The 27,435-nt window shown below is 41.2% G+C and overlaps 2 protein-coding genes across 2 annotated transcripts; both read right to left on the minus strand.

The window, feature by feature from the left end:
- LOC117759348 (mesoderm posterior protein 1-like) lies at positions 1-917 on the minus strand. Its single transcript, XM_034581417.1, has 2 exons — positions 168-917; positions 1-54 (listed from the first exon to the last, which is right to left on the minus strand). Exons 1-2 carry the CDS (start codon positions 915-917, stop codon positions 1-3), a joined length of 804 nt encoding a protein of 267 aa, XP_034437308.1.
- Positions 918-8,931: 8,014 nt separating this feature from the next.
- Positions 8,932-23,953, minus strand: sv2ba (synaptic vesicle glycoprotein 2Ba). Its single transcript, XM_034577788.1, has 12 exons — positions 23,258-23,953; positions 18,325-18,505; positions 15,194-15,345; positions 14,457-14,590; positions 13,854-13,943; positions 12,415-12,528; positions 12,202-12,290; positions 11,813-11,977; positions 11,570-11,703; positions 11,113-11,313; positions 10,700-10,859; positions 8,932-10,378 (listed from the first exon to the last, which is right to left on the minus strand). The coding sequence occupies exons 1-12, from the start codon at positions 23,733-23,735 to the stop codon at positions 10,195-10,197; spliced, it is 2,082 nt and encodes a 693-aa protein (XP_034433679.1). The 5' UTR covers positions 23,736-23,953; the 3' UTR covers positions 8,932-10,194.
- Between the last annotated feature and the right edge of the window lie 3,482 nt (positions 23,954-27,435).

Raw genomic sequence — 27,435 nt, forward strand, 5'->3', positions numbered from 1 at the left:
TTAACCCCAATACTCTCTCGGAACCAACGGGATGTAGAAGTCGTTGCCATACATCTGTAAAAAAAACAAACAAGAGATTTATTAGTATTTTGCTCAAAATTACGATTAATGTGTGATTTTTTTCGATGGAAGTTTTCATGAAAGATAATGTGTAAATGTTTACATACCTGACAGGACTGTGTTGTTGGAGGAGACTGGTGGAGGATGGTATCCATGCTGATATCTCCCCGAGGAGCTTCATTGTACTGCTTATTGTACTGATCCACTCCAAAACTACAGCTCCCAGAGTGCACCACAGCGTTTTGGCTGGGACACTGGGCTGGGTACAAGCTCTGGTTCAGGTTCTGGAGCTGGAGCTGGGCCTCCTGACCTCCCATGGAGCTGTGCTGGAAGAAGCTGAGGATGTCAGGTGAGGGGGTGTCGCTGGACGAGGGGTCTCCCTGTTCCCTTTGCTGGAACAGCGCCTCCTCGCTGAGGCCCAGCTGGCCCGACAGGTAGGAGATGTACCGGATGGTGAGGCGGAGGGTCTCGATCTTTGTCAGATTCTGTCCTTCAGGGGCCACCGAGGGCGGGAGGTAGGACCTGAGGTGATGAATGGCCTTGGTCAGATCCCTCATCCTCAGCTTCTCCTTCTCGCTGGCGCTCTCTCTCTGCTTGCTGCGGATCCGTGTGGCTCGACCCGACTTCCGGCCACGTCCAGACAGGGAGCAGGGCGAGGACCCGAGGCTCTGAGAATATCCACTTTTGGCCATCTTAGGGGTGGACTGCGGAGGCTGCTGGTACGAAGGAGACAGGCTGGAGTCCATAGAGTGGACAGGGGACAGGGTTTCAGAAGAGGAGATGCTGGAGAGGTCGGAGTCGGAGCACCACTGGTACTGCAGGCCATAGTTGAGCAGAGGCACCGAGGAGGTATCCATGTTGTGTGGAGGGGCTCTGTGGTCTGACTGGAGAGACTGGGAGTGAGGCTGTGAGTGCTGCTCAGCTCCTCCGCACTGGTTTATAAGTGTGGCCCAGGCCACAGAGGTGTTAAGTGACACCTCCGCAGATTCTCACAACCCATCACTGTGGAGGGCTGAGGCCACAGCCCCTGAAAACACACACACACACGCCCTCAGTGGGACCCTGCCTCTGTACCTCTCCCTCTCCTCTTGTGTCTGGGAAAGTTCAGCTGCAGGAGTGGAAGTGTGAATTTTGACTCCTTCTCAAAACAATAAACAGCTTTGCTTTTCGGGCTTTTTCCCCCTGCAGGCACTCAGATGCATTTTGCACATGTTGAAGGGATAGAGTTTGTTTTGAATGATCCTGCATTCACTTTTTATTAAAAAACAGCCTACAAACACTGGTCAGCAAACTAAATAATGTAGTGTGAAAGTGTGAAGAGTGTATATACCGCAAAAACTGAAAATTGTTATAAAATAATAATAATTATAATAATATATTTACAGATGTGGAAAATAATTACACTTTCCCAAATACTGTATACAACTTTGATGTACTTTTACTTTATCTAAATAACTAAATATTATCTTACTTGATACTTTTATCAAGTTACTTTTAGTCCATTTATTACATTGCAGGGGATTTCGGTGCTTCTGTCTTCAGTTGACAGATTAAGTTTTTACAAACACATGACCAGCTGATAAAAGATTATCAGTAGAGCAGTTAAAACTAAATCAACATGAATCAATATCAAGCTATAAACTATAAAAATACATCTGGCTGAGCAATGTGACCAAAAATGATATCAAGATACAAATGTTCATGTCAGTCGTTTATTCTCATGATAAATGTCTCATGGTCTTTTCTTTTCAAGTTTAAAAAGAAATACATGATGAAATGATGAATACATGATGAAAATTATATTGTGATCATTATTGATGTTTTTTATTGCCCAGCACTGTGTTTACATGTTAATGTATAATCTAACTATATGTTAACATACCTAACATATACAATATATATATATATATATAAATATAAAGATAGACATACAGACAGACAGCACATTAGCACATTTTGCTGATAGTCTCAGTTCTTTTTCCATCACTAACTTGCAACCAAGCCAAAATATATAGATGGTAAATATGTTGGGTACCTCTTTTTGATTAAAATATGCAGTATAATGTACATGTTATGGTACACACTGTACTGTACACTTTGTGCCTGAGAAACACTAAAGGATTGTTGGACTCCTATATATGAGGTGTTGGGATATGAGTAAATAACATTGCTCTATTCTGTTTTGTTCTGGGATCAAGATACCATCATGTCCGTGGCTCAGACGATTTCGGATTATTTAGAGATCAGAGATGACCTGGTCCTAACTCCCTTCTTCTTTCTCCTCACCTCACTCCAACCTTGAACCTGACAGCACCGTCTTCTACACTTCTCTTCATCTTCTCTTCTTTATTTCCCACCATTTCTCACCAGCACGATCGTTTTATAGTCGCCGCAACTCAGGCGTGAGCTGTCATCTCTGACTCTCTGCATTTTTTAACCTTTGATCGAGATTTGAGGCTTATACTGCTGCTGTTCCCTGATGCTCTGGATAAGAAAACCAATGTCCTACGTGATTAAAATGTCAATGTAAATACACTGAGCTTTAATGAAGCATAATGACTTGTATTATCCAGTTAAAGCAGAGGCGTGAGGGTTTCACGCTGATGAGAACTGATGAGTCTGGAGGCGTCACTTCACACCTCAGCTGTGAGAACCTGGTAATGCTGGTAAATAGTGGCACCGCTGACCTTCTCTCTCCCCATCGCTCCTCTCTTTTCTGTTTTACTCAGCCATGTTTTTCTTTCATTTTCTCGCCGTGAAGAGCAGCAGAAGATAATTTGGTTACAACTTCAGATCTATTAAGAATGAACGATGTACTCAGAACCCTCCTCTTCACAAAGACCACTAGCAGTGTCTCTACCAGCCAACAAGCATTTCTATAAATATTTTCCTTTTTTTCCCCCGTAACTCTATTCAGTGGGCTTAGTTAACTTGAAAGGCTCTATATAAATGAAAGTTATATTTAGGCATTGTAGCAATAGCAGTATTAGTTGTAGTAGTAGCAGTATTAGTAGTAGCAGTAGTTGTAGATGTAGTACCAGTGTTAATATAAGAATTATCATTATTATTATCATGATTATAATTTAGATACAGAAACATTAATTTTTAATTTCTGTATTTATGTACTGTATGTTTCTGTATTAATATATCTATATAGTTTATAACCAAAACTACTGTGAATATTAGAACACATTTGCTTAAGTGCTCTTCCTGTCTGGGTGAGTGTTCAGTGTTGAGTGTAGTGATGCTCATTTTATTTTCCCCATCCAGTCTGATAGCATGCAGTCATCTTTTTTTTCATCATCTTTGTCTATTGTTTATTAAATCTTCTTAACATCAAACCTGTCCTGAATCCTAACCCTGTTCAATGCAGGGGAGGATTGCGTTTTCTTTCTCTCAGCTCAGTTTCCATGAAGCATCAGCACTTTGTGGTTGGCTTAGTATCAAGGTATTATCCTGTCTGATGGAGCACTGGCTTGCAGCGGTGTGGAATCAAGTGAAAATGTAAAAAACTGTCCAGAATGCTGTTTGTCTGGTTTGTATAAGCCTGGAGCTGCTTTCACCACAGCACTGAAGGCCTGTCTGCTCCAGAGATCCCAAATGATGAAACATAGAAAGAGGTTGAATAGTGAGAGGTGGAATGAGATGTGTTATATTACTGAATGGGCTGAGGATAAAATACATGATGCTCTATACATACTAATGTGCGTGTGCTGTGTCAGGCTGAGGGCAGGGTGAACTGGGGCTGAACCCGCTGTGCGACCCCGCAGCTCACCCTGACCGAGGTGAGGCTGTGGGAGCCTGGCTGCGAGTTTGGCACCTCTGGGTGGATGCCCACCCACAGCAGGCTCTCTCTCTCTCTCTGAGGCTGGGCTGCCTGCCACCTGTCTGAGCCTCCCGTGTCTATCAACCCCAGCACGACCTCCAGTGATCTCCCTCTGCTTGGAATAAAATCAAATTAGACATGATAAATGACTCCTGTGGGGAAGGTGGGTTGGCGCCATTGCAAATAGTGATCCAATGAATAAAAAAAGATCAGAGGGAAGGACTTAAAATAGATGATCACACAAGATAGAAATGTATCAAGGAAAGTAAAACAACGTAAAGGTTCAGTATGTAGAATTTAGTGACATCTAGTGGTGAAGTTGCAGATTGCATCTTAATACCCCTCACCTCACCCTCCTCTTCCAAACATGAAAGAGAACCTGTGGTAGCCTTCAGTTGTCGTAAAAACTCAAAAAGATGGTTAGTTTGTCCGGTTTGGACAACTGTAAAAATCATGGCTGCCTCCGTAGAGAGGACCCGCTCCAGATGTGAATATAAAGTATTTCAATATAAAAGGCCCATTCTAGGGTAAAGAAAACAAAAATGTTTACAATTTAGATGGAACACACTATGGAAACATCACTAGGATCATTTTATATTCAATTACTGACAATAGATCCATTTCACCTAAATCTTACAGACTGAACGGACACTTAGATGCTCTACTCTCTAGTTCACTTGCTTTGTGTTTCGATAGCAAAAGAACTGGCTTTGCTGGTCAAGGAGAAAGAATCACTTATGTCAGGGGCTGGGGGCGGGATTATCGTGAGCAACAAGGGCGTTGTTAGCATTGTGAACACCATTTTAGTTATTTAAAAAAACTGAGCTTGTATCTTGTGTAGTCTGCAAAGAAGATTAAATATGCTTGACTTCTTTGGACCCGTCGGGTTTGGATGCCATTGTCCACTTGCAAAAACTTGCAAACAGATGCAATAATCCACCATCGTTGATCTTGTGTTTTAAATTGGCACTGGAGTTGTTGTGAGATCAGAGATATATAGAGTGACATATAGAGTGATGTAATGACGAAGTTGAACCATTCTGAATCAGCACCAGGTTCACCTTGGTATAACCGGCTTTTGAATAACTCGTGATTAGTGACCTCGAGTGGCCGTGCAGAAGCTGTAAGGTACAAAGACGTTCGCACAGAGCCTCACGTACCTGCATCTTCTGATGATGGAATTTATTTTACTGAGACCCTTGTATCGCCTTGTTTTGTTTATGGCTGCGGACTGTATAGCCCTAGCCTTTAGTGAAATCACTTGAGACAATTTATCAGACGTCACATAGCTGCCTGATGAGACACAAAAGTCTATATACTAGTTTTGTCTCCTCTTGAAGGGCTCCTCAAACCAGTAAACAGACTTTAATGTTTAAAATCACTGGAGTTTCCCTTTAAAATTGTTCCTGAATTTCTTCCAGAAAGATTTTATGCCTGGAGAACGTCCCTGGAGTTCTGACAATGAAAAACTTAATCTCTGACCAGTTCAGAAAGGAGAACCCTCACAGACACAAGCTTCTCTACACTGAGGCAGTTTAGAAAGACACAGGGATAAACTATCTCAATATATTCCTTTAGTTAATATTTTGGACCATAGGAGTGCTTAGCATTATTAGATGGATAACTCTTAGAAACGCTATTGGTCCAACAGTGAGCAAACCCCTGGGTTCCGTTTAATGTGGCCAGGAAGAAACAAAGATAGGTAGAAATGATGATGCAATCACCCACATCACTTCTGACACTTCCTGATTTGGTCTTATCAGGAACAACTGTAATTCCAGCAGTGAATGGAAGGTGTTGCTAACTCTGACTTTCAGTGACAGTAACACCTCGTCAACGCTCCAAGCACTAAAATCCCTAAACCTGTTTTCCACCATAGCTGTTTCTCATTCGTAGTATTTTCTACATAAACATAATTTATCTCTAGTTTACATACTGCAAAGTAAACAATCTGCTTCATGTTTACACTGGCACATGCATGAGCATGAGGTATGCATTTTTCAAGTGTGTCAGATAATTTCCGATACAGATGGAGATTGTTTTCATTTTATAAGTGTGGATGGATGATGCCTGAGATTTCTTTTCCAGCAGCAGAGATCACTGCCAAGTTTTAGTTGTAGTGAGTTTACAGTCTACACTGATCATGGCAAATAACAATTAATTTGTAAATAATACAGTATTACGTTTATCTGAATCTGTTTTTATCTATCTTAAATCTGTTTGATAATATGTGTGTGTGTGTGCGTGTGTGTGTGTGTGTGTGTGTGTGTGTGTGTGTGTGTGTGTGTGTGAGTGTGTGTGTGTGTGTGTGTGTGTGTGTGTGTGTGTGTGTGTGTGTGTGTGTGTGTGTGTGTGAGTGTGTGTGTGTGTGTGTGTGTGTTTGTGTGTGTGCTCTTGTACAGCTATCTTTGTGAGGGCCAGTTTGAGTCTACAACCTACGGAGTGAGGACATTTTGGAAAGTGAGGACCTCACTTTGTGACCGCCCTTTAATGGACTGTTTGGGGGTTAAGGTTTTAGGGTGTGTTAGGGTTAGAATTAGGTTTAGGTTAAGGGTTAGAGTTAGGCATTTAGTTTGGATGGTTAGGGTTAGGGTAAGGGGCTAGGGAATGCATTATGTCAATGAGTGTCCTCACTAAGACAGCTATACAAACGTGTGTGTGTGTGTGTGTGTGATTGTGTGTGTGTGTGTGTGTGTGTGTACCATGTCAGCGGCTGAGGTGGCAGGTGAGGGGGATACATTCTGCACCCTAGGTGTGAAACATAGCTCCTACTGGAGGGGTTAGCCAGAGGTGGACAGTAAATTTCCTCTAATTGTAGGAGAGTGACATTCATAGAGTGAGTTGACAGAATGACAGAACAACAGAAGATAATTTAAATTGAAATTAAATGTAATCATCTCGTCCGAGCAGAAAACAAAGAGTTACCTGCTGAATGTCACTGTGGCCCCCCCTGACAGGTAAAATGTAATGTAATGTAATGTAATGTAAAACAATTATCCCTCATTAATGTAATCAACACTGACTCTAAAGTCACCTGGATGAAATTCAAATAATAATTCCAGAGAAAACACGAGTCTTGTGTTCGCTGACCTCCACAGGCTGACAGTGTGATCAACAGTTTCTTTCACACCTCTGCCAGAGTAAACACGTCCTCCTACAACCAGCACTTGCTCACTCTACCATGTTTTTACAAGCACACTGACTTACCCCCCCCCCCACCCCCCACATACACACAGCTGCCTGTGGCATGGGAACAGTAATATTCTCACTGCTATTATGAAAAATAAGCCGAGGTCAGGACTATTAATACAGAGCATGAAATATGAATAGGAACATTATTCTGACTTTTCTTAACAGAACTAAAACACTTTCAATTACAAGTTCTAAAATTATAGAATGATCACAATGTTCTAATGTCTCTGTGTTAGTAAAGACTGAGACACTGCAATGCTATACTCTGTCCAAAAATTCTACCTATTTTAAAACTATAGTCACAATACTAATAGGACTATAGGGAACATTTACGTTGCATCTGTTGTGATTTTATCTCATTCTTTTTGTGTGCAAGTTACACTGAGGTAATCTTTCCCTCAGACTTAAGCAGACACTAAACCTGCCTGATTTCAAAAGTGTGGCAGACCAGGACCATAATGAGATGTTGTATTGGTAAGAACGCACACACTGTTGGTGGTTGCAGGAATTTGGGATCTCATTGAAGCTTGCATGAACATGAAGTGCAAAACAAACGCGGCAAACTCTCACTGTCATCTTATTAAATGTTCTGAACCAAAAAAGAAAAATATAAGAAAAACTGTGGATTATGTCAGGATTTAGAAGGATTTAGAGGCTAGTGCAAGTTACAGCTGCAAGATTATTTATGATTCAAAATCAGACACTCTGGTCCAGTCAGTCGCATTAAGATTATATGAGTAAACCCTTCGCATTGCAGGATAATTTGAGCTGATAATAAATTCGGTCAGACTTGCTGAAACACCTTTGTGGTTTTTGGGAGGTGCGAATCAGACCCAACATCTGCAAACATTATTCTGCTGTGTGGGGCCATTTGCATGCAAATATGGCTACAACCAGCAACCACAAAGACCGGAAACTGAGTGAAACACCAAGCATGCTCCGTCCAGAGGTTACAAAGTTACAGCTCAAGGTGAATACAGAGAAAACGAGAACATGAATTTGACCAGAGAAAGCTGTTGCTAGCTGGCAACAGATACAAAGTCCTACCTGTGTTTGAGTTCAGCTCTGCCTCTGATCTCACCCCTCACCATAAACTCCAGTTCTTTCTATTATTCACCTCCAGTCTCCTTTTCCCTATCTTCTCTGTAACTCCATGAAGTCAAGCCCTTGGATACGTGCTCAACATATTTTGCTCAAGTTGAAACATTTTGGCTTGCATGGATGATTGTTGGTGTCCGTCTGTGCCACTGCAGGTGAATGTGTCTGATTGGGTCTTTACATTGGCTTGGCATTGTAACGTTTAGACAGAGCCAGGTTAGCTGCTCTTTCTCTTTCTTCTTGCTAAGTAGAGACAGTTGGCTGCTATTTCTCATTCAGCTCCTGTATTTCTCTGTAAATAAAGATGGACTATCTTAATATCAATATCTTAATCGCCCCCTGGTGCTTGGCTCCAGTATTGATCATGAATTTCTCCTTCTGCAAAATAAACACCAAATTCATTTTTCCCTCAAGTTTGGTTATTTGATTAGTTACTTGATGGTATAAAAACAGAGTGAAACATCATAATTGACAGCTGAGACTGACTTGCAATTGGTAGAGTGCTTGTATCAGCGGGCTCGCGCCATGAGAATTACTGTGCAGACTCTGGTTCCAAATGATGTCACTAGCTCAAAATGGCAGCACCCATAAATGGGTGGCTTCATTTTTGTGTGGGAGGAATGTCGTTCATCTTTATTTACCATTTCTGCTATTTTCCCAAAAGTATTTGTCTAAGTAAAATCTGTAAAATGTGTGACATCCACAGCAAGTGTCTTAATACTTGTTCTGCATTAACCAGAAATAACTGGATCACAAGCCCTCAGCTTTTATTCAAGTCATGATGGAGCTACTATTTTACAACTAATATACACAGGTCTACAATATGTACAACAACAAATATAGTATTGGTAATCAGACTATTGTGTTTCATTAAATTCACAGACATGTGGATAACAACCCCACACATGCACACACAACTCAGTCACGCCAAAAAAAAGTAACATGCTCCTTAGAAATCTTGACACGTGTTGTCAGAAATGCAGCAGGTTCTGTAAAACAGTTCTTCATCAGAATGTTAAAATGAGAGCATCATATCAAAACATCTAATCTCTCAGTTTTGTATCATTTTTAGAAAAGAAATCAATAAACAAACAGAACAATTCCTTATATGTTGTCATGGCAAGATGTGACAGATAAGAGTTCTACGTTATTATCACCAGCTACAGAACACAGTGCTACAGTTAAGGGACAGACACGACATCTCAGAGTGGAGGACAAGACGACAAACAGGAGGGAAATGCAGTCGGCTGTTCAGGTGGGATTTTGGATCAAGTGGGAGAAATGAACAGAAGTTGACTTGATCTAAAAGAAAAAACCTCCTACATATAATAAAATGGTCAATCCAGGTTTATATCTAGAGAGAACAAACCAAGCAACAAAGCGTATTAAAGAAGACTATAGACACCACAGAACAGTGCAGAGTAAATAAAGAGTGAGTGGATGAAAGAGGTGTTTTCTCTGAACAACACCAGCAGTGACATTGCTGTTGAGCCATGGAAGTGAGGCGTCCAATCCAGTTCCAGTTACGATCACAACTTATATACCTCTCCTTTTGTTTTCAGCAGGGAATGAAATCAAAGCACAACATGGTAACATGAACTACATCACCTTTCAAGTACAGACACAATCTCTTATTAATCTTTTTTTTACACAAACCTCAAACAAAACGAAAGTCACTACCCTGTGTGGATGTGTGTGTGCACAGAGGGACGGGGAGTAAATAATGAAAAAGAAATGACAAACACTAGTTTGGTACGATGTGTCAGAAAAGCTGGGCAGCCTGAGGGGCTCACCGAGGGGTCAGGAAGCCACCACAGGTCTGTGTAGGCAACCAAACAAGTTTTTTTTCAACATTTTACTCATACAGTATAACCATGACAGACTGATAAACACAGCAAGCACAGTGTGGCCTTTATTTCTTGTCTTTTCACTTCAGTTAAAGCTGATTCTTTTCCACCAAAGCTTTCCCCCATAGCTATACTGTGTTTGGGGCCTGGAGGCTGCAGGAGTTTGGCTTTTCAAGACAGGATTTTCTCCCGGGTTTCGGGCAACTTGAGAGCCACCAGACCACCGCAGACGAGGGCGGCGAAGGCCAGGAAGATGGGGATGATCTTGGTAACGCCGATGAAGGCTGCAAAGATGAAGCTGGCAATAATGGCTGCAAACTTGCAGATTCCATTCAGGACACCGAATGCTGTCCCCCTGTAAAGTCAGAAGAAAGAAACAAAGATTAGATGCATAGTTTTAAATGGCCACCTGTAAGATAAATTAAGAGTTAAGATGAGACTGAATAAAGCTATGTTTGCTAAACCCCTGTTCCAAACACCCCAATGTTAGCAACCAAAGGTTACCACAGTCACTTAGACACAATGAGGCTATGTGTTTGGTAGGCAATACAAAATATTGCCATGGTTTCCTTTAAAATTAATTCTAAGCTGGAAGTAAATTTGTACTGTACCTACAGTATTTGCTTCGGGGTGGAGTTGATTTGGACATTATGGAGTTGAGAGAATTGGACTGTACCTTTTAGCAGCTGGATAGAGTTCCACAGAAATAACCTCAAGTCCGTTCCAGGCTGCTACACTGGTTCCGTAGAAGAGACACTGCCAACATATTACAGCTCCTTGACTGAAACTTAACAGAAGCAGGAAGGTACAGGCAGCCGATGCCAGCATAGAACCACCTAGACACACATACAGACACACACACACACACACACACACACACACACACACACACACACACACACACACACACACACACACACACACACACACACACACACACAGAGAGAGAGAGAGAGAGAGAGAGAGACACACAGAGACAGATAGACACACAGACAGACATATTAATTTCTTAAACAGTTACAGCAAAAACTCTATCTACCCTACATTACTGTACTTACATACTGTATTGGCACTTTCTGCTGACCTCACCTATTATTCTGATCCTTCCTATCTTGTCCATGAATAATGCTGAGAGGATGTTGCCAGGCAACACAGCCAAACTGCCCAGGAAGCTGACCATGTAGATGACGATGTCGTTCTCCTCCTGGAAGTTCAGATGGCAGCCTTTCTTTGGGTGGAGGAAGGTGGTGTTCTCCATTTGACAGTCTTTGAACTTTTCCTGCCACAGGTCTGGAGAGAAGAGAATAAAGAAGGAAGCGATGCTTAGAGAAAATTGACTTTTATTTCCAATTAGACTTATTTTAGTGCTAGAGGATAAACACGTGCCAAATTTGAGATACTTTGCAGTTGACTGTTTTAGTGCAGTGCTAACCTTTTAGTACATTTTAGTAGTGAGTGGTTTCTTTAGCTCTGGGCCTCAATGTTCCAACAGTGTCACTAAAAACACTTTACAACCATTCATTACTAAGTCTGGGAGGAGGACTACCTGTGTTGTAGAAGACGGTGCTTTTGAAGGTACAGTTCTCAAAGAAGGTGTTGGTCGACTTGACATCTTCAAAGTAGCAGTTCTCAAACAGAGAATCCTCAAACTTCACAGACTTTATCTCAATGTTTGCAAACCTAAAGGGAAAAGAAAGAAAGGACATTAAGCACAGCAGAAACTAATGGTGACTTTACAGATTGTGACATATTGAAGGGGGGTGGGGGGGGTGCTGCTGAGGGAACCTACTTGTCATGGATGTACTCTCCCTCACGGTGTATTTGGTTGACGAGAGAGAAGTTGAAGTGGAAGCGTTCGACCCGTTCCCGGTGGAACACTCGAACCTTGGACTCATACTCTTCATACTGCATGTACTTGATCATATCAGGGAACCAAACGCCCAGTCCGTGGTAGCTAATGCATATAGACACAAGACATTTGCCAAGACTTACATTAGAGAAAAAGTATTATACCAGTGAGATCTTTCCTTTTCTTAGTTTATCTTAGCTTTAGAGAGGTTTGCAGTCTCCACTGTTCATTATATTCTGAAAATGCATGAATTTGATGTGTATCTACAATTACATTCCACAAGGTTTCAAGGCCCAAATGTCAGCGTGGGTTAAATAGCATATTTTTACCTGAAGGCCAAACAGAACCAGACAATAACCAGGAAGAGACCTTGCAGTCGGAGCTCTGGAGCTGATAATGACATGATGTTAGCCATCACCTGGACGAGGGACAGACAGACATACGTCATTTTTACATTACACAAAGTGGTAGAAACATAGAACTTTTTTTTGGTGAGATGCAAAGTTCCTATTCAATCCCAATTCTACTTGTGATATGCAGACCTGTTGCAGCATGGTCATGTGTCTGACGGTCCAGCGTTGGAAGGCTGTGCCGGTGTCGCTCTGGATCTCTATGAACTCGTCATCTTGCGTCTGTGGAGTCTTAATGTTTGTCACCTTTACATAGAGACACAAGTGGGAACATATGGTTAAAACTGTCCTCGTCATTATCGTTAAATATTTTTCAAAATAAAAGTAAATTGAAATTCTCGAAATTTCTCATGTGCTTTTTGCTTTAGTTTTTTTCATTTTTTAAATAAAGAAGAAACAAAAGAAATAGTACAGTACAGTGGGTTCTTTGGGACATTTGTTACATGATAAATTAAACTACTGTACTGCATTAAAGGCACAGACATACAGTTTGTCAATATTTGACTTTGAAATGCAACAACCTTTTTCAGGTACTACTTATTTTTTCACAGCATTTGTCCCAGCGAGAGAAACACATCTGTAATGACTGACATTTACAGTGCGACAGTGAGGCAGCATGCACAGCAACAGCCACCATCACTGTTATTAATTACACTTTGGTATCATGATTCTGCTCCTCCTCTGAACGTTTGAAAGACTGTTTATGTCATTGAACTTTTTGAAAGGTTTTCTCTTGTATGGACTTCTTATGTTATGGACTTCTTCCTTGTTTTCCTTGGGGTTGGATTTCAGGACTTGTGATTTGTGTTTGGTTATTTGTTTGAACTCGAGACCGTCTGCACCTGTCCAAATGTCTTTCACCTGTGTTGCCTCCCTTGTCTATAAAGTTTATGTGTTTCCCTTTAGCTGCTGTCAGACATGCACTGAGTTCTCTCAATGGGGTGGATGTGTGAACGCAAATGTGCGCCTCCGGAGTTTCTGCAGACTTTCTCCGACTGGCCTCCTAGTATAAAGTCAGCATAAAGGCTGGAGGAGCAGATGTGAGATCCTCTGCAGAATTCACCACAAGCGAGTGGTTCTCTGCCGCAAATTGAATACATTACATCGTGCCTCTGCCTGCTGCACCGCACCTCACCTGAAGGCTCCACAGATTTCTGTGCTGTGAATGCGTCTGAGTGGAGAATCTCCTGCTGCATTGTTCATGTGTGAAAGAGAATGTGTCAGGAGCCAATTCTCCTGACTTCCTCCAGAGGTCCTGTCTGAAAACAGCTTTTGTCCTTGTCTATTCAGTTTGGTTCACACCAGATACCCTAGTTCTGTTTTTAGTTTCAGTTTTTGTATCACCTGTGTTTTTTAACCTTCCAGACTACTGAGTGTCTACTGTTTATTTGAGATTAAATGTATTTCCAGCACTTGCAGTTTATTTATTTATCTGCATTTGGGCTGCGATGCTGCCCTTAAAAAACTCTATTGTGGATGATTGCTCACTGATTTGGGTGAATAAAACTTATTCATAGCATTTCCTGCTATGATGAGGCGTACATATATACAGTATATACACAGAGCCTTACAGTGAAAACTCTCTCTGGCTCCCCCTTGGCCTTCCAGTTGGTGTCGTGAACTCGTCTCAGGATCATCCAGGCCTCATCATGACGGGCATTCTGAAAACAAACAGACAGAACAATCACACACAAACCTTTCTATTAATGATGAATGTCTACATCACCAGGGTTTTATAAATGTTAAGTAGAAATTATGTTATTTACTTTTCATAAGAATAACTATTTTAAGCATCGCTTTGTATTTGACGACTTTAGCTTTCCCACATACCGTGTAGCCAGGGGTTCTCATGAGGTCGGCCGCTTATCAGAAATGGGCGACGTGTGATAATTTGGGGGTGTGTGATATGAACATGTCGGAGCAGTAACATACAAACACAATACCACATGTGGTCACAGCTCTGACAATGTCCTGGATGAGAAACAGGGGTGGGTGGTGTTCTGGTGTTGTCTTAGCAGCCCTTCGCTACCTTTGCACAGCAGTGGCATGTTGCTCTGGTGGCTGATGACTCAACATTTTTAACCAATCACAGCCTGATGTTTAATACTGTACCCTCACATCATGAATATTAGGATGCAGCTCTTATATCAATCTGAGATGGTCCAGTGTCTAACCTCCAGGAGGAACCGTGGGCTCTCCGGCATGAAGACCACTCCGACGAGAGCAGCGAGCACAGGCAGGAGACACACCAGGATAAACAGTCTCCAGCTGTGCATCTGGATCTCTGTACCGATGGCAAAGCCCCAACCTGAAAACCAAACATCCCGTAAGGGACAAGTTAAAGCACAAAAAACATCTTTGTTATATTTTATGTACAAAAACTTCTTTAATACAGCAGTTTATCTCTTTTTCCATGAGTCATTTGTATCTGAGTGATTAAATTGTTTAAAATGTCGACAGTTAACACACGAGCAACCGTGGGTCTGTGTCAGTTCCATAAAATGATTTTTCTGGTCCAAGACGTTCATTTGTTTTAATATGAATTATTCATATGCAGCCAGTAATTGCAGAGATAACTTCTTAAGATGAGGTGTATTAGCAGGCACAGAGCGGAGCTAAGAAAAATGAATTTAGCTGCATCCTGTTGTTCGTGCAGACTGAAGGAAGAAGTCTGACATTTCAGGGAGCTCCTGCAGTTATTTGAATTTAATTAAAAGTCAAATAAACATTACATTATCTCTGTCTTCACAGTTTATGTTCAGTGTATTTGAACGTCTGGGTGCCTTCATGTGCCTCAATATTCTGCACACGTTTGTGTGTGTGTGTGTGTGTGTGTGTGTGTGTGTGTGTGTGTGTGTGTGTGTGTGTGTGTGTGTGTGTGTGTGTGTGTGTGTGTGTGTGTGTGCGTTACCATAGTGAGGGATAATTCCCCAGGCAGTGAAGGAGGCGTACAGGCCTCCCAGCATCCAGAACATGCAGAGCCAGCTCAGATGTTCTCCACGTTTATCCATCTGCAGGAACTCAGTGAAGTAGGTGTACACGATCGGGATGGAGCCGCCAATTCTGGAGGAGGAATCACAGGATGTCTGAGACTTTTTATATATGTAAATCCTCCTTTGTCTTCTGAGGAACTTTCACTATGATCTCTGGTATTTGAGCTCTTTACCCTCAGTTGATTTGAATGTTTTCAAATAACCAATTTTATTTTTGTCATTATGACAAGGATCCTCACTCAATTAGATTGTTTCACTCACCACTGCTAGCATAACTCGACATGCAGACAATTTAGTTTTATTTAATCCAGATTTCTCTGTCTCTGATATTTCTACTTGAATATAATTTATTGTGGAGGAGCATAAATCTCTATTATTGTGCATTAATGTTCCTCAGAAGGTCCAAATTCCTGAGTTGTGAAGTTGTTCTTTTTCCGATTTAAGTGAGTTCATGTGCTTTGAAGTCAGAATGTGGAAAAACATGGACGCTGTAAAGAAAATATTTAGTATTTATGTGTTTGAAGTGAAGTTGACAGCGCTTTTCAATATTTGCACAATAACAAAGAGGAAAGAAAAAGTATCAGGTGTGACACACATATAAATAATTTGCTGATTATTCATAAAAATGTCTTCATTGGCTAAAAAGTGGTGTCGTGCTCGGGTGAGAAATGTGTACATTTTGACAGGTTCCCATTAAAAGCTACTATTTAGAGCTGAGTGTAAAAATATGTTAATTGACATCAGCAACTTGTGTACCAACATTTTCGTTGACCTTCTGAGTTGTTGTTCCGACTTGTTTCTGGCATTCAGGTGAAAAAGTCGAGAACCCTTTTCTCTGATTATTCCGACACCACATGAATGCACAGTTAGTGGTGCTCAAAGTAAAAACAACTTGTATTTCCAGAAACAGTAACTGGTGAGGTGTTTTCTTTCTACTATAAACTGTTCCTGTAAATTGACCAAACCAAGTACAATCACCTATGTTGTGAATGTTCTCTGCTTTTCCAGACTGAACAAAAATTACTTTATTGTCAGGTTTATTTTGAGATGTAACAACAATTAAAGCCTCATGTGAGCGCTCAGATTCTCTAGGGGATAAATCCAATATACTGATTCATACTGGAGATAGAAAAAACTAATGTAAAACTTATGATAATGATAAAATGCATTTTGTGATATAATGAAGATTTTGCAAAGATTCACTTGGTCAGAAAATTTGTTTGAGGGTCTGGTGAAAACTGAGAAAATGTATTCATTAATTGTTCATAAGAGATTGAAGATGTAATGCTCTGGAGCCTGCGGACAGTGCAGGGCTCAATGCTGCTGTTGGTCAGGAGCTACAGCATCACTTTTTTATTACAATGCAATACTTGCCCCTTGCCCCTGTTTCGGTGCTGCGTCCTTTTTGTGAATCTTTTATGAGAATAGATGTTGAACTTGATATCTATATGTGAAACATGTTTAACATCAAGATGATCACTGGCACTCTGATCCACAGATCTCTCTTTTTATTATGATGATCTTCTCAAATAGCAGTGTTCAGTCTGACAGCTCCTTGTGTTTTGTGAGGCCAGTTAAACACTCTTTTGCAGATGTGAGCATTAACAAGTAACATGAGGCTCATTATCACTGTGAATCGGCAACAGCTGAACATTTAATTTTGGTGACCTTGTGTTTTTTATACGTGGCCAAGCAAAAAGCTCAAACATCAATATTGCAGGTCTGGGTACACTCAGGCTGCAGTCATTATCAAAAGAAATGTGTCTTTGAGAGCTGCAGAGGCAAGTGTGCACAGCAAAGGTTTCACCCCAAGGTGCTGGCGACAGCAGGAACACAGCAATAAAACTCACATAAAAAACAAGCTCATCAGATGAGTGTTGTCTTGTTTTAATTAGTATCATAAAGAAATGCTCTGTTACGGTGAATAAGCAGATTTCTCCTGCTGTGCAGCATACAGTCAACATGTCCTTGAGTTGGTACTACTACATTTGACAGTATGTGACTGTGCAGTGGTGTGTTCCAACATGTGGCACATGACAGCATGTTTAAAAGCTGCACGAAAAAAACACACCCTTTGTTGTGTGTAATTGTCGTGCATCCCTTCTGCACAAACACGACACGACGACAAACCAGGCAGAACAACACTTCTCTGCATTTTCTCGTGTGGATTGAGCCGATGGATCAGCATTATTTTGGCAGCATAATAGCAGAGGCAGTGCTGTCAGACCTTATCCCAGGGGGGGGGGGGGGGGGTGGGCAATGAGACACAAATAATGAGCTTGTTTTTGAGTAGGATGGGAATAAGAATAAGTAAATAACCATATATTTAACTAAAACAGGGCCAGCGTGTGATGGAGCACGACACAACGTGACTGGTTTATATCATGGTTCTCAGGTAGAGGCTGTAACCCCTCATGTGAAGGAAGAAATAACTTTATTTAGTTAGAGTAAATGTCATGTACTAAACATGTACATAATGAAATGTAAGTGTATGTATGTTATATTAATGAGAAAAAGCTGTAGTGAGCTGAGTGGTGTGTTTAGAGTATTAACTGTCTACATTCATGTTCCTAAAGAACTGCAACTTTAATGAGGTGCTACCTATCCTGTCACTCAGGATCAAAACATAGAGTGGGTCGTTCACTAACCAGAGGGTGGATGGCTCCATCCCAGTCCCTATTCCGTGTGCTGCACATACACGCAATGCATGAATGTGTGTGTGTGTGTGTGTGTAGGTGTGTGTGAATGGGTGAAAGGCAAAAAGAGAGTATACAGCCCTCTGAGTGGTCATCAAGACTAGAACAGCTCTATATAAACACAGACCATTAACCACCATCACACTTAAATGTCAAGTATCTTATTGTGGAGCAAATATCACAACACAAACAAAAGGATGTTCTAGGCACCAAAAATGTTTACAGTCTGACTTATTTCCACTGGAAGGATTTACAGGATTCATGGAAAAGATCAGCCAGTGTAAAAAGCCTATGTTTAAACTGGCTAATGGAAATGGAAACGTGAAGACAAATGTAAAAAACTTTGTTTTTACCCGAAGCCTGAGCAGAACCTGAAGAAGAGGAAGAAGCCGTAGCTCTGAGCGAAGCAGGACAGGAAGGAGAAGACCAGGTCGATGGTGAGCACGTAGATCAGACACTTCCTCCTGCCCATCTTATCACTCAGTCCCCCCCACACCAGCGCCCCGACCATCATGGCCACATACACCAGTAGACCTGCAAACACACACACACAAACACACACACACACACACACACACACACACACACACACACACACACACACACACACACACACACACACACACACACACACAAACGGTGACACACTTGGAGGCATTTGACACAGTACACTTATAATCCAGTTCTGTGTTTTATTCTCATAATGCACACTTTGTTTCACTGAAACAAACAATGTAGGCTCAACACTTTTCCTTTTACCCAGTGGCTTTTTTTGTTGTTGCTATTACCTATGTTTTTTTATCCTGTTCTTCTGCCATTTAAATGATGTTGTATTATTTTCTGAAATTGTTGTTATTATTATTATTATTATTGCATATTTGAATGCACATAAATACACAGCAAACATCACTGACATTAGCTACTGTTTAAAGAAGAAAAAGGACAAAACTCCTGTTGTCCACAAGGGGGCTCCCTTTACCTTATTATGAACACAGGAGGCAAGAAGACACCACACTCCCTGTTGTAATTCTCTATGATGCATTTGAGCAACATTGTGTTCCCTGATGAATATTTCTGAATATTTTAATACCCAACCCCCACTCACAGCCAAAGAATGAGTTTCTCCTGTTGTCTCTGCTGTGAGTGTTTAACTCTTTTTTCAATTCTTCTTCATTTCTACCTCCAGATGTTGTCTGCCACTACTTGTTGTCGAGCGGCAAGAACCCATAAAAGTGACCAACTGTGCTGCCCATTACTGCACTGAGGAGATAATAAAGAGTATGTGCATTCTTTTTATATCTCTGGGGAGAGTAATAGTCTCTCACCCGCCCCTGGTGTCCGGAATAAAACCGACAACCTCAGGGACCCTCTGGTTGTGCAGTTTAAACCTGTCGGCCCGTACCTCCTGCCTCCTCTAGTGTTTTTACTACACACAGCCCTAATTACAGAGGGATTAAGCAGCTTAACGGCACGTGGAGCCATAGTGTGCACCTTCCCCATGGATTACTAGTCTATCCAAATGCCCTGGCGCTCCACACGCCAAGCTGCACATCCCTAACTCACTCTACAAGTGACTGCTCAGGGTCCCAGAGGAGACAAAGAGTCGAGGCTAACATGTCACCTGATATCTTGGCCTAGTCGTTGCTTAGGGCAACATGCGCGTCTCAGAAATGTGCATGGACAGGTTGACAGGATGGCCTTGTGATTAGAAAGTATGCTGAGAGCCACAAGGTCCAGGGAGGGGCAGGATTTGGCCCTGCAGCAACACGCTTCATTCTGCCTGCTGAAGTGTCCTTGAGCACAGTGAAGTCAATGAATCCCCTCAGGGGAAAGATAATTTTTTAATTACGTGAAAACACTTAATGCATGTACCACATATACACGAAGAGACTATTAATTGACCTAAACAAATGCAAATAAATGCAGGCCATGAATTCACCATATATAAAGTAAGTTGTGTCAAAATAAATGCTAACCCTGTGTAGCTACATGATTAAAACAGAGATACAGCTTTTCAGTGAATAAAAATAACATTTTTGTATAAAATTCAATTTCTCACCAGCTTCAGGAGATTAAGCTCTGTTACAGTTCTTTATTTAAATAACTGTGTAATAATAATACTGGACAATGGACACCAGGCAGCTTTTTTCACAATGATATCAATGTAAAGCTTTAACAAAATAATCTTCTACATTTTCCTACTTTGTCAGTTCTTCTATTATCCATCACATCCTGTCTTAAACTGCAGGGATTTTATTTTCAGTGAGTGATTGAGAGTTGAAAGAATTACAATTGTCCTGCACCAGCTGATAGTGAGTTCAGTCTTAGCCTAGTTTTATTGAATGTGCTCAATAAGTGAAAATTCTGCACATCAACAAATTAAAAGAGGTTGCATTGCACAGTATGGTTCTAACATAGAAGTTCATATGTATTGTTAGTGTTGGCAGTGAGGTTGAACTGACCTGACAACCTGGTCAAGGTTTAGCTGCTAATATGTTCATTGTTAAGACTGAAGAATATTGAGGGAAACCAATGGATTCTGATCATCACTTATTTCATAAAAATCTAAAAAAATATTTGTAATGATGTAAACCTGGAATCTTTTACGTTACATTTATATGATATACTGTATCTGAAATTAATAAAACGTGATGACAGTGAGTTTCAATGATGACAGTTGCCTTATAATAAGATATTTGAAACATTCAAAACAGGATACTTTTCTCCATGTAAGAGCAAAATAAAATCAGCCCTACATTTATAAGGCTTTGGCAGTGATGTTCACCAAAGTACTGCCAAATTTAAAATGTAATGGAACAATCTGATCTAGCAAATTGAAACTAGCTAATAGCCTAGTTACAAGGAACTTGGCAAAGCCTTTGCACACCTTATTTCCAGAAGTGAGGCTTTGATTTTGCCTACTTGTCATGCAAGAGTAACAACAATCTATTTGGAGTAACATATAAAAATAGAATAGATCATTTGTATGCATGTTGATGTAACTGTTGTTAAACAGACAACAAAGAGGTCCCCAGAAAATGTTAAATTCTATCAAAATGAAAAATACATGGTTGATCTGGACATCGTTCTTGACTGACATGATGTCTGAGAGCTACTGTGCAAAAACCTTATAGAAATTAATGTTAAGCACCAAAATGTATTAGCTGCATTGAACATGTTGATAAATGGGAATAAAACACAAGCAACATCCTTGAAATAGTTGTTGGTTAAATCTGTGCAAACAGATCAAGCCTGGGTGTAAAGACCTGACACGTTGTTCTCTTATTTGTATTCTACCACTCATTGTCTCCCACTATAAGCCTCTTGTATTTTCATTCTGAAGATGAAACAAGGTAAGAGCACCAGCTGCCCTCCTCTTTTAACAAAATGTTTAGAAGTCTATCTGCTCTCCAAGAGTAAGGTTAAGATTAAACACTTTTCTGCTCCCGTGTGTCTGGTGAACCGAACATGAGCACGAATCAAACAGCGCCATTCTGCAGATCTACTTCATATTCTCAGCCAATGATCTGTGCTCCCCTCCCGCTCTGCACAAACAGACGCTGTGATTTCATTTTCGCCAGGCCTTCCTCCTGCTACCAGCGCCTGTCAGAGGCCTGAAGTGCATCTGACAGCTCTGTACCGGGCACCGCAGGCCGCCAGGCTCACTGACTGCTGCAACATGCTCCATATTAGCCTGGGAGCACACACTGAATACAATCACCACCAGGTTCCTCATCAATCTCTCGCAATGCTTCATCCCAGGAGCCCGTTGTTAAGATGAAATGAGCGATGTGCAATCTGCCACATCGCCTGGCTACACACGAGGCCTGGGAAATAAGGTGAGAGGCTTTAATTTGCAGTTTAGATGTCTGCACAGAAAGTGAGGAGCAGATGTTTTCAAGGAACATTTGCCCTTAGGTTGTGTTTATGCTTTGCACAATTATTTTGGCATGTTCACTTTTGTGGTACATATGGAGCAGGTGAAACGAACAGGTAACTGATACAATCTCCCCTTAAGGCAAAAATATATTCAAACAGCATATAAGCAGGTTTTTACTTCTTTATCTAGTCAGTGAAGCTAATCTATTGGCTCAGCAATACTCTATTGTGACACAGTGTTGGTTGTGGTTAATGTGAGAGCTGGACGATGTGGCCAAAAAATATATTGAGATAATTATCACAATAAATCTAACATTATTATTTCTTTTAAGTTTAGAGACAGATTTTTGCTCCTAAGTGAAGGTTGTGGTTGTAGTGATATGTTTTACCTTCTCACTGTGCTTACACAACGTATAAGCGTTATATTGAGACATATTGAACCTCTGCTGTGTTGCTATTGATCAAAAAATATATTGCAATAATTATTGATATTGTTTTATTTCCCAACCCGAGCCAAAGCTCTTTGTTTTTGCTTTTCCCAGACAGATCCAAGCCTTTTTCTACCCTAATTTATCCCAGTGACTGGGGGTTATTTCTGATGATTTTCTTTTCTCTTGGAGGAAGAAGAGATGGGAAGTCTCTGACAGATGATTGCAATTAGCTGGCGTTCCAAGAGGTTGTATATCTGTCTTGGAGAAATGTGTGCACTGAATCAGTTTTCAGCCGTGCTAGTTGCATGGCCCAGATAATGTTAGTCAATCAGCAGTGTCGGATCTAGCATTTTTCTGAATCGGGGGCCATAAAGGGGCCACAATTTACACAGAGGGGCCAATTAAAAACTCCTAATTCAGTAAGATGCACATTTAAGTCATCCCTTGTTCACTGTTAGCTCTATAGCTTTGAACAAAGCAGCATATCATTGAATATCTTTTAAAAGTTGTTCCTTGATAAAGCACATTGTGTACTTGAACAAAAACTTAATTTCTTAACAAAATGTTGACGTCAATACATTGTTAGTATTGTTAGTAGGTGACGATTATTTTTAAGACTACTGACAGGACAGGGGCGCTTCAGGGGTCTATTAGATTTCCGCTGGGGCCCCCCCCCCCGGACCGCCCCCTGGATCTGCATCTGTCGATCAGAACATCAACTACAGCATCTCCAGCACCATCATCGGGTCAAGTCAGTTTTCATTTATTCAGTACTTTGGTTAATGACCAAATTTATCATCGGGCCTCAGCTGGCAGCCCCCTCAGAATAATCTTGAAAATGATTTCACAAAAACTAAACTCTATAAATTATTCTTATTTCATATTGGTATGAAATACTAGAAAGGTTTCTCGGGGGAGACCTCTACTTAACCAGTGACCTCAATTTCTCCACCTCCCTCCCTTTTCTGTCACGTACCCAGCAGTCCTTTGTCAGCGTTGGATATGCACATGTCCTTCTCGGCACTGGGCAGGACGAAACCCACCACGAAGCCGTCCACTCCGTCGGCCATCAGCGCCAGGCCCAGCACGAAGAACAGCATCCATTGGAAGCGCCCGTGGCCGCAGTCCTCCATGATGGTCTCGTATTGCTCTGCCAGGTTATCCTCCTCGTCTTCCTGCTGGGCTGCCAGACGGGCTTTCCTCCTGGCCTCCACCCGAGCTGCCCGCCGCGCCTCCTTGATCTCGTCCGGGTGGGGGATGCCCTGGTACTCCCCCTCGTACATCTGCTCGTTATCATCTGCCCCTTCGGTGTCATCACTAGCAGCATCCTCCTCCTGCGGAGGGTAGTCCGTTTGGTAAGGGTAGCCGTCCTGACCGCTTCCATCCTGGGTGTAGGTGTACTCTCCGCCCTGTGTCACCTGCTGGTTCACGTTATTGTGATAGGGGTCATCCATGGTTCCTGCCGCGTTTCAGGGGAGCAGGACTGATTTTGCAGTGTAGCCGTAGTACGGTGAAGAAGCTCAAGTCGTCAGCTATAATGGCATAATCCTCCTTGGGAGCCGTAAGTTGCTCTCAGTGTTCCAGGTGTCTGAAGGGAGCTGCAGGTTTTCTGTGAGAGTCTGGGTCTCAGGTTTAAGTTCCTCAGCAGCTGAGTTGAATTATCTTCCTTGATGTGCACAGCGCTGCATGGTGAACCTAAAACACAATAAACTGTCTGTCAGCATAAAAGCAAAGATGAACGACGTTGTAGAGCAGAGATATTAGTATTGATAGAACAACATTCAGTCCCAGAAAAACCAGACAAACAATGCATCAATAAAACACACCACAACAAAAGAACAATGTTGTGTCGTTATTATCATCTTAATTGTTTTTACTTCATTCCCATTATTGACATTGATTGTTTTTTCCTGGCTCTTTGTTATTTCGCTTTAGCTCCATTTTCTACCAATTTATCCTATTTTATGTAATTTATTACTATTTGTAAAGCACTTTAAGCCTGCAAATGATTCCAGTCAGAAATGAAGTGTTATGAGGCAGGAGGGAGCAGCTCAGGACTCCCACTCTCCCCCCGCAGGCTGCTTGTCCTTCCACACAACCAGATAATCTCATCGTCTCCCCCGCTCAAATGCTCTGACGCCATTTTGATCCATCACGCAGCACTGCCGCGGCGATGACACGTTCAGATTTGTCTTGATTTCTACGGTGACCAAAGGCCAGAAAAACACCAATGGGAACACAATAACACACAAAGCTGCATACTTTCTCTGGTTGACATATACGTTACTGACACAATTTCATGGAATTTAACAGTGAAGTGAATATTCCTACAAAATCAAGCAACTGTTGGCCTGAAGCTGGATCCTCTGTAATACAGAGATAACAAATGATGGTTTATTGTAGAAATGTTTTTTCGTGTCAACCAAGCTGCAGAGCTGAATGCTAAGTACAGCACACAACAGTACGATAGTGCAAACCTTCATTTAACCTTCATGTCCGCGTTCAGTACAACTGTGAGGGGGTTGTTTTTAGTTTTTACTTCCTCTCAGTTGTTTTACATTCACACTTGGAGGTAGAGCAACTCTGCACCTTGTTCAAGGGCACACTGGCTGTGTTTTTTATAGTTTAAGAAAACAGGCTTTAAACTTGAGTGTTCTATTTATTCATTTATTTAGGATATATTGTAAGGTGTCCTTGAGAATCTAGAAAGGTGCAGTGAAATAACATTTCATCTATCTATCTATCTATCTATCTATCTATCTATCTATCTATCTATCTATCTATCTATCTATCTATCTATCTATCTATCTATCTATCCATAGGGATTGTGGGAAATGGAGTCTTTAAAGTTTTAAATTACAACCATACAGGAGCAGGAACTGGTTAACCTCCCCTGAGTATGACATCACTGCTCCAGACTTTCAACATTTTGCCTGACACGCACACTCATGTTACATAATAATAGGCCTATTTAAACATTACGTTTCCAAAGCCACCGATTTTTTTTTTAAAGACTCGCTGTATTTTGCATCAGATTTCAAAATTCTATTGTGAAGCTACTTATGACAAGACAGACACAGACACAGTCTGACAATCTTATTATCAGACACTGGTTGGTTTGGTTTGGGCAGGTCTGGTTTGGAGCCAGGATGACGAACACTGTAATTTAATCCAGATTAAGACTGCAGATTTTTTTTTTTTTTCATTTTGCCCTTGTTGCCTCACATTATTGTTTCATCACGAAACTCACAGGGGTGGCTGACAGCAGCAGTGGATTATTGAGTCTTGATTGAAGCACTAAAATGTAGTCGCTTCTCTTTTAACATTGAAATCCCCTCGTCAGAGATAAAATACATGCGTAGATCTGTTCTGTTGCCGGGGGTAATGGCATTGCAGTGCCATGATGTGATGTGATTTTTTTCCCCCTCCTCCATTTGTTGTTTCCTTCAGTAACGTGAATAATACATGAATGATTCAGGAAAGAAAGTGAGAGGATGGATGCTGAGTGTGGTTGAGGGAAGCCGTGATGCTTTCATCATCCTGCTGCAGCTCCTTTACTCACACAGCTGCCACTTACATAACAGTGAGACTGCCTGTACTCATGCTTCTCCCCTCTGTCACTCTCCCGCTCTGCGTAACAATTTATGAATGTATCAACTTGATCCCAGTTACACCTAACACACACACACACACACACTCACACTAATTCAGATGTCAAATCAGTATTTACGCCTGTGCAGAGTTTGAATAGGTCATGATCTGCCTCCCGCTGAGAGGGTCCTAGTGTTCAAAAGTTAAAGAGCTCCTTTGAATCATGAAAATCAATGTGTGTCTGAGGTTTAACAGGAAGCAGAGAGGTCGCTCTGTAATTTACAGAATGCTGTTTCAATCTCGCCACTGACCTTTTTCCTGTTCACATCATTTATTAGTTCGACTGAGCCAAACTCTGTCGTCTTCGCTCCATCAGTTCCTGTGGCTTATTCTGCAGAGAGCTACATAACCAGGCACTCACACTGGGGACTCACATATTAATGTGATTATGCACTACACACCAGACAGACACAAACACACACAGACACACAGTCGTGTCTCCATGTCTTCAGTCTTCCATGACTAACCGTACTCCTGACTACTACTTGCCTAACCTGAACCCTAACCTTAACTTAACCATAACAATTATCCTTACTATAAACCATAAACCTTAAAGGTCCAGTGTGTAAGATTTAGGTGAAAGGGATCTATTGGCAGAAATTTAATATAAAATAAAAATGTTTCAGCTAAATTGTACAAATTGTTGTTTTCTGTACCCTAGAATGAGCCCTTTATATTTAATACATCTGGCGCAGGTCCTCTCTACGGAGGCCGCCATGTTTTTTACAATAGCCCAGACTGAAACATCTGAAGGTTACCTCTCTTTCATGTTTGAAATGGGAGGGTGAGGGGAGGGGTATTCAGCTGCAACATGCAACTTCACCTCTAGATGTCTCTAAATTCGACACACTGCAACTTTAAGTCCCCGTAATTGAACTGTGTAAACAGATTTAGGACTCCAGAAGTAATACCTAGACTACACACACACACACACACAAACACACACAATAATTCAAACTACCCAGTACACAGACTTCTGCTGATGTGTGCTGCCAATGCCATGTTCAACATGGCTGCCTTGCTTAAAGGCAGCTTATCTGTAACTATTGCAGATTTGGAAAATGTTCTTCATGTATATAGTCTCACATCCAGCTTCTAACCTTTTCCTTTTGTAGGTAAGTCCTTATCACATTTGGGAAGTTTATAAATTATGATAATTATTTATCAACTATACTGCATATGCTTTGGCATAGTCAGGATTCATGAATCAATTTTTATGTATATATACATTCTTTCTTTATGCATTTTGATCATCTAGATGCTTTTGTTTATTTTATACTTGACTCAATTTACTTTCAATTCCACTTTAATCTGTGAAACCTTGGACCTATGTCATGTACTCTATGCTATTATGCAGCTATAATAAAGGTGTTTGACCTGAATCCAAAAACTGATTTACCTGATCATGTTTTTGTGGAGAGATAACACAATGTTTGCACCAACAGTATTATGTAGAGATGCATTTTTTTGTTTGAATGACCTTAACATTATGTCATCAGCATA

This window comes from Hippoglossus hippoglossus, chromosome 3, assembly GCF_009819705.1.
Source record: "Hippoglossus hippoglossus isolate fHipHip1 chromosome 3, fHipHip1.pri, whole genome shotgun sequence".
NCBI classification, from domain to species: domain Eukaryota; kingdom Metazoa; phylum Chordata; class Actinopteri; order Pleuronectiformes; family Pleuronectidae; genus Hippoglossus; species Hippoglossus hippoglossus.

Bases quoted from the DNA above. Each gene is read 5' to 3' on its own strand.
- LOC117759348 (XM_034581417.1), bottom strand. From the start codon at position 917: ATGGATACCTCCTCGGTGCCTCTGCTCAACTATGGCCTGCAGTACCAG. The intron at 55-167 runs GTATGTAAACAT...TTTTTTTTACAG, and splicing joins CAACAACACAGTCCTGTCAG to ATGTATGGCAACGACTTCTA.
- sv2ba (XM_034577788.1), bottom strand. From the start codon at position 23,735: ATGGATGACCCCTATCACAATAACGTGAACCAGCAGGTGACACAGGGC. The intron at 14,591-15,193 runs GTAACGCACACA...TTTGGTTTTCAG, and splicing joins GGGAATTATCCCTCACTATG to GTTGGGGCTTTGCCATCGGT. The intron at 11,704-11,812 runs GTAGGTTCCCTC...TTTTCCCTTTAG, and splicing joins GGAGAGTACATCCATGACAA to GTTTGCAAACATTGAGATAA.